General features: G+C 28.2%; 1 protein-coding gene across 2 annotated transcripts; it reads right to left on the bottom strand.

Annotated features, from left to right (window-relative positions):
* Positions 1 to 4,960: 4,960 nt before the first annotated feature.
* Positions 4,961 to 6,893, bottom strand: LOC107908354 (protein disulfide-isomerase). Of its 2 annotated transcripts, none has more exons than XM_016835536.2 (4): positions 6,641 to 6,893; positions 5,848 to 5,878; positions 5,460 to 5,747; positions 4,961 to 5,230 (listed from the first exon to the last, which is right to left on the bottom strand). In XM_016835536.2, the coding sequence occupies exons 1-4, from the start codon at positions 6,811 to 6,813 to the stop codon at positions 5,141 to 5,143; spliced, it is 582 nt and encodes a 193-aa protein (XP_016691025.1). In that variant the 5' UTR covers positions 6,814 to 6,893; the 3' UTR covers positions 4,961 to 5,140. The 2 variants fall into 2 exon arrangements, with proteins under 2 accessions (XP_016691025.1, XP_016691026.1); XM_016835537.2 differs by having other exon boundaries at positions 4,961 to 5,202; positions 6,641 to 6,892.
* Positions 6,894 to 7,668: the final 775 nt, after the last annotated feature.

Here is a 7,668-nt window from a genome sequence, read left to right as displayed (position 1 = left end):
ATAATTGATATTTTTTTCCTGTAAAAGCAAATTACATATCTTCTGGATGTTCGATCAATAACTTTAATCAAACACACTCTCGGCTTGCCTCATGCATTGAAATTATTTTTGCATGATTTGAAGAGACGACAACTAATGTCTACTTTGTTGAATGTCATGATATGATAGTACCTCCACATGTAAACAAGTATCTCGTTTGAGATCGAACTTTATGTGGATTCGATAAATTTCCTGTATCAGTATAGCCGACTACTAGGGATTTTGAATCATTTGAATAAAATAAATTTCCAGTATCAGTATAGCCAACTACTAGGGATTTTGAATCATTTGAATAAAATAACTCCATATCAATGGTCTCTATAAGATATCTAAATAAATTTGCCAATGTCTACATGTTAAAGAAGAACTAAATCTTGCTAACAAGTTTACAACAAAAGCTATATCAGGTCTTGTGTTGTTTGTAGGTTACATCAATGCCTCTATGGCAGTTAGATATGGTACTTCAGGACTAAGAAGGTCTTCATCATTTGAATAAATTTATCTTTATTCACATCTAACGATCGTACAACCATTGGGATACTCAATAGATGAGCTTTGTTCTTGTAAAATTTCTTTAAGATCTTTTCTGTATAAGTTGACTAATGTACATGAATTCCATCTTTTAAATACTCGATTTGTGAGCCAAGGGAAAACTTTATTTTTCCAAGATTTTTCATCTCAAATTCTTTCTTTAAACAATTTACTGCATTTTTGAAGCTCTTCAGGAGTTCCAATAATATTTAGATCATCAACATAAATAACAATTATCAAAAAATCTGATCTAGATCTTTTTAAACAAACACATGGAAATTTTTGATCATTTTTATAACATTCTTTCAACAGATATTCACTAAGACGGTTATACCATATATGCCGATATTGTTTTAATCTATATAAATTTTTCTTTAATATGATCGAATAATTTTCTCGAGAAACTCTATATCCTTCTGGGATTTTCATATAAATTTCACTATTAAGTACACAATATAAATATTATGTAACAACATCCATTAGACACATGTCAAGTTTTTCACATACTGTCAGACTAATAAGATAATTAAATGCGATTGCATCCACCACAGGAGAATGTCTCTTTGTAATTAATACTGGGCCTTTGTGAAAACTCTTTGTGGTACAAGTCGTGCTTTATATCTTACGACTTCATTTTTCTTATTTTGTATTCACACGAATATCTATTTATATACTACTAACTTTACATATTTAGGTGTTTGGATTACAGATCCAAAAACCGCACGTTTTGAAAGTAAGTTCAATTATACTTGAATTACGTCTTTCCAATTTGGTCAATCTAATCTATTTCTATATTCCTCAAAAGATTTAGGATCAGGATCCTCATTTTATTTTACTCTTTCAATAGAACCATTATAAGCAAAATTATTGTCGACAACTATATTTTTTTGGTTCTATCTTTTTTCCTGAAGTAACATAACTTATCAAGATCTCTTCGTTATCACTATTTTCAGTTACCTGAACATCTTCTGGATTTTTTTATATATCTTTGGCCTCTTCTTGTTCACTTGCCTCCACAATATAACCATTTTGAATATTTTCTCATTTCTTTTTATGAGGATTTTTATCTTTGGAACCAAATGGTCTTCCATGCTTCAGGTGTGGATTACTTTCTTTTGCACTAACAGTTTGTCCTATTAGGACATCAATTCATATTGGAATATTTTCAGATAGTATGTGAGATTTGTAATTCTTTAGGTTAGTAATTAAATTTGGAAAATTATTTATAAAATGAATTATCTAGTGAACTTCTGTTTCACATTGCTTAGTATGAGGATCTTAGATACTGATAATTCATTCGAAGTATTTTATTTAGTCAACTTTTTATTCCCTTACTCTAATCCTAGGAAAACAATCTCATAATAATTAACAACTTATGTCTGTCATAACTAAATCTCCAATTAATATCTCAAAAATATTTATTAATAGAAGAATATTTATATTAATGTACATTTTCAACCTCCTATGAGGACTCACTCATCTTTGTGCATTGTGGTGGAGCAATTGAAACATATACTACACATCCAAAAATTCTAAGATGGGAAATATTTAGCTCCTCACCAAAAACCAATTGTAATGGGAGTATTTATTATAATTTGCTAGCTTGATGCGCACAAGTGTTGTTGCGTGTAAAATAGAATATCCCCAAGTTTTAACAGGGAGTTTTGTTCTCATAAGTAATGATCTAACTATTAGTTAGAGGCGTTTTGATAAACAATTTATCTAAACTATTTTGTGTATGAACATAAGTTACAGAATGCTCAATTTTTATCCCAAATAATCATTAAAAACTTGAGACGTAAACTCACTAGCATTAGTAAGATGAATTGTTTAAATTGTATAATCTAAAATTAATTATTTAAAACAAGCAATCTAGCAAACGACAGGTCGCAAGTTGATAACACATATATGATTATTGTGTAGATGTATCTACCAAAATCATATAATATCATAACCATTCACATGGTGGATGAATGGATCCACATTCATTTTAGAAATGCAAGACATTAAATCTCAGTTTTAGCTATTAAGTTTCTAATAAGCAATTTTCATTGAAAACAAGCAACACATGAGAATTCTTTTAAATTAATTTTTTTTTGTTTCTTTAATCGATATTCAAAGGATTCTCAATTACTTTTCTCATCATATATGATTCAAGATGGTCTAATCAATTATGTCAACACCGGTGAATGTTTTGTCACTATCTCATGTGTCCATCATGTAAGTGTAATGTATTCATTAAGGAAATATTTATAATACAAATACATGAGTATCTTATGTCATTTTTGTACATGATTTTAATGTAAAACACATAAATATTTCCTTCAATATATATATCTTCTCAATCTAAAATAATAATATGTTCTACAATATTTTGTATCACAAGAAGGTGCAACATTAACTCTTCAAAAGATTTTACAATCTAATGTAATACTTTAATGAATGCGTAACTTATTTTAAATAATATGCAGTTTCGCAATTCTTTTCAACATGGATGATAAAAATTTCAGATCCTTTAAAAACTTTATTTATTCATATAAAAGAAAGTGTATATTTGTATAAAAAATAAGTATAAAAAAAATATATGTTCAACATATCAAAGAATAAATTCATGTTACTATTCAATCATTTTAAAAACATGCGGTTAGATAATTTTTTATATCATAATAAGGTCATAATAAGATATTAAAATTGCAACTATAGAGGTTTAAAATTAAAATTTTCTAACCTCTACCTTTTATAGCTTAATTTCAATTCAAATTCTATTATCATGCATTATGGAGTATCTTTTATATATATACAAGACTTTGAAAATTTTAATGTTTTAGACATGCTACATCCATGTACATGATGCATTCATATTTATCATAATGTTTATTAGCATCATCCTTTTTTTTTAACCTTATACTTTTCTACAACTAGTGAAATTATAATGTTAATATAAATTGTGACAATTGATAATTTCATGGTCATTCCTTTTATTTTGTATTCGCTATGACATTTACTTCTGAAAGTGTTTAAACCAATGAGAGATTCATAATGTCATTAACTCAACAAAAGAAATATAATTTCTATAAAATTATGTGGAATACTCGCTTCAGAGAATATGTTAAAATTTTCAAATATCTAAATTGATTTAATAATCAAAAGCGATCAAATGTGATAAATCACATGTCAAATAATCTAAGTATCACATAAATATTTTTGTTCTCTTTAAAGGCCTATTTGAAAAACTTTAGTGATACTCTTATTTAAATTTATTAGTCCACTTTATAGGAGAGAAAAAAAAATTATAATCACTATAACTATAGTGTTTATTATACCCATACTAGGCCATCAAAAACCATGCTATAACCACAATTTTGACTTTGTCCTTTTTAAGATTGATTATGTAATGTCACATTCACTTCAGGGAATGAAGTATAGCGAATGATAATTATTTTTTCATTATCATAATTTTCTTTCAAAACTAATTCATAACTTTAAAGAATCTTTTACATGCTTTCTCAGTGAAGTTGTAGTAAAAACAATCCATGATTAATATCATTATATAGTCTCAAGCATGTATAAATTTGAACTTCAAACTAATCACTGTATATAATACACATTTGCAATAGATGAGAAGATATAAGAACAATCATATATTTCAATCAAAATTAAAACTAAACTAATCAATTCTAAAAAAAACAAAAAAAAACATATACCTCCACGCAGAAAGCCCAACAATTAAACTCGAGAAGAGATTAATAAATTTATAGAGATGCAAATAGAGAATTATATAAATTTAACTTCTTAATAGAAATCGAATCAAATTTTAAAAACAAATTTTTTTATTAGACTTACTTAAGTAATTGTGGATGAGAAGTAGAGACTATCAACATTCTTTGTGGTAAAGAAAAAGTGGTCATCCCCAAGCAAATCTCAAGTAGACACTCATGATTTTTGATCCAAACAATTAAATTTTAATGCTTGGAGTCCAAAAAATTTTTGACGCAAACTAAGAACCTATTACTCTTGAATAAAATCGGGTTGATAACGTATTATAAAACAAAAAGAAATATAAAATGTACAAAAAAAATACAATAATGAAAGGATGATTCAGCTTTCACTTGAGAAATTTAAAAAACCTATACATGCCCTCTCTTTATAGGGCCTCAACGAACATAGGTTACAAAACTCTAATAAATATAATTAATGTATTCTATAAATTTTTAGGGGTTACAAGACTTACAAGCGTTATGGAAGTTATATTAACATCCATTTACAACAAATAGGGATTTATTATTTTTTACTAGATCTGATAATAATTTCGAGCTTCAGCATAACTATCACACATTCATATTAAAAATAATTAAAATAAAAATTCAATAAAAAATGAACCCGATAAAAATATATAAACGTGTACAAGACAAATTATTAAATTATTCAACTTAATTACAGCATAGAAATCAATTCAAAGCAACCAGCAAGAACATAAAAAAATTGGCGTAAGAGACATTATAATGAGCTACAAATATCCTGGCTTGGTTTAACTTATCCGGATCGGATGTTACTTAAAGCCATGTCCACATTAAACCATTAAAGTCCTAATGCCTCTCCAAAAAACTTCTCTATAGCTTCCACAGTAAAGTCCTGAAAGCAGATCCCTTGTGTAAAATAGCTAATTTGCAAGACAAATCAAGATTTCGGATAATTTTAGTGATAAGTTAAATTGATTGAACCAAAAATTAATGATTAGTCTAATTCAATAACTATAAAAATATTAGATAAATGTTCAACTAGTAAAAAGCTAGGATGGTCGAGATATGACTTTTAAAATATTACTCGTATCTAACATTTAAATCCAAATCCAAGTAACATATACAGTGAAATAATCAGAGAGAGCTTACAATTGTTATCTTATTTTGAGGAATTATACCACTGGCATCTTCAGCAGACTTGATTTCAACAGAAGCAGGACTAATTTGTTCCTTCAAATACTCCACAATATAATCAGCTCGGCGTGAGTCTCTGTATTCTTGAATCAACTGTCCTCCATTTCTGAAAATTTTAACTGTAGGATAACCCCGGATTCTATATTGCTTTGCTAAGTATTTGTTTGCTTCATCATCGGCATCAAATTTAGCTAGAATGATTGGAGGGTGGTGGTTACTCAGCACAGATGCTGCTTTCTCGTACTTTACATATAGCAATTGCAAAGTTTAGAAGCCAATTAGGCGTACAAGTTATCAACTAAAATTCGATACTTAAAAGAAAATTTTAAGATCTTTTGCTTACCTCTGGAGCAAGATTCTGACTGTGCCGACACCTATAAGTAGAGGTAAAAGGAAATTTGTTAGTGCTTAATAAAACATAAAAGGAACGGACAGAGGATCTCAAAAATCTAGCGATGATGCTAGGAACTTCGTGCAAGGGACCCGAGATTAATATATCTATATATAATTTTGAGGGGAAAAAATTAAATTTTCATTTTAAAAATTAAATTAAATTATTAATATTTACAAGGGATTAGAAAAGATAATTACCCATTTAACCAAATAACCCTGGCTTAGTCCCGGTAAAGAATTGAAGCATTTCAATACCAATCAGGGGCGTAGCCGGGCCTCGGCCTCCCTGGTTAAATGGTAGAATTGCGTTTTGTTTTTTGTTCGATTCAAAAATTAAAACATTTATTTCAAGCTTTCTTAGCCTTAGTTAAATAGAAATTTTGGATTTTTGGTCGCTTACAAAATAAATAATTTAATTTAATTTAATTTGAAGTATTTTTTACACAAAGCTTTGATCCTAATCTCAACCCCCTAAACAAAATTCCTAACTTCATGTCGTACTACCAAAATTAAGTAATCAAAATATAAAACATATATTTGTCGATTATCAATAATCGTAGAATTGTTTTATGAATAATACAAATCTAAATCAACTACCAAATCAAACTCAATGCATACATTTTAACCAAAGAAGATAAGAAAAACAGATTTAAGTCTAATATAAATATATAAGAAAAAGAGATGAAACAAATAAGATCCAAACAGTTTAGGGGGAAAATTGAAAGAAAAAATGAAAGGCATACCAAGGAGCGTAGAATTTGACGACGACGAAATTGTGTTGAGTAAGGAAGCGAGTAAAGTTAGAGTGATCCAAAGTCAAAACGAACTCTTTCGATTCACTCACTTTGGCTGAGATCGCAGTTAGAGAGCATAAGATTGCGGCCAAAGCAAACCAAACAAAAAAATTTCTCGCCATTATCGCTGCTCTTCTCTGCTTTTTTTTTTTTTTCCTTTTCCGGAGGATTTTTTTGAGTATACTACGAGTTTAGAGAGTGAAGAGCAGGCAAAAATCGAATATTTATAGGTCACGCTTCTCGATCACGTGGTGACTTGCTACTCCCTGTTGATGTGGTGGTTTCCACGTGGATGATGTTATTGGATGATGCTTATAGTGAAGGCAAGTATATTTTAGGGATGATTAAGCATATGTGCTTGTTTTAAAACCCATTTAAGGTTTTAGGCTTTTTTTTATTTTCTTAGAGAAACAGGCTATTTTTGCGAAATGTGTGTGCCACGTGGTCAAGGTGCACTCTGCAATTGATTATTTAAAAAGTAAAAAAATATATATGTTAACTATTGGATGGTTAAATGTTAAAAAATTAAGCAATTGCTATTGAAAAAAAATCCAGAATGATTAAAATTTTCTTTTTATATGTATTCTTTACACTTTTAATTTTTTCCAGTTAGTCTTATTCATGTAATCTTTCAATTCTTATCAACTCTCGATTCTTTTATTTCTTAATTTTCTATCATAATGTCTTAAATTTCTCTTAAATTCTTCTTCTCTCAATTTTCTATCCTAACTGTTTGTAATATCTTAGATTTTATTTAATTTCCATCATCTTAAGTATTTTAAAAAAGTCAATGCCTCTAATCCATTTAGACCACAAACACATTTTCGACATCCAATTATAAATGGTAAAAAAATATTATTATATTTTTTTTATTATAATTAATATCATTATTAAGTTTTTAATATTTTTTAAAATTTTTTATGTTTATATAATTAGGACAGAGATTGGATTATCAAAACATATATACACAATTTAAG

The sequence above is a fragment of the Gossypium hirsutum genome, chromosome D02, assembly GCF_007990345.1.
Source record: "Gossypium hirsutum isolate 1008001.06 chromosome D02, Gossypium_hirsutum_v2.1, whole genome shotgun sequence".
In the NCBI taxonomy this organism is placed as follows: domain Eukaryota; kingdom Viridiplantae; phylum Streptophyta; class Magnoliopsida; order Malvales; family Malvaceae; genus Gossypium; species Gossypium hirsutum.
This window is presented reverse-complemented; position numbering and strand designations above follow the sequence as displayed.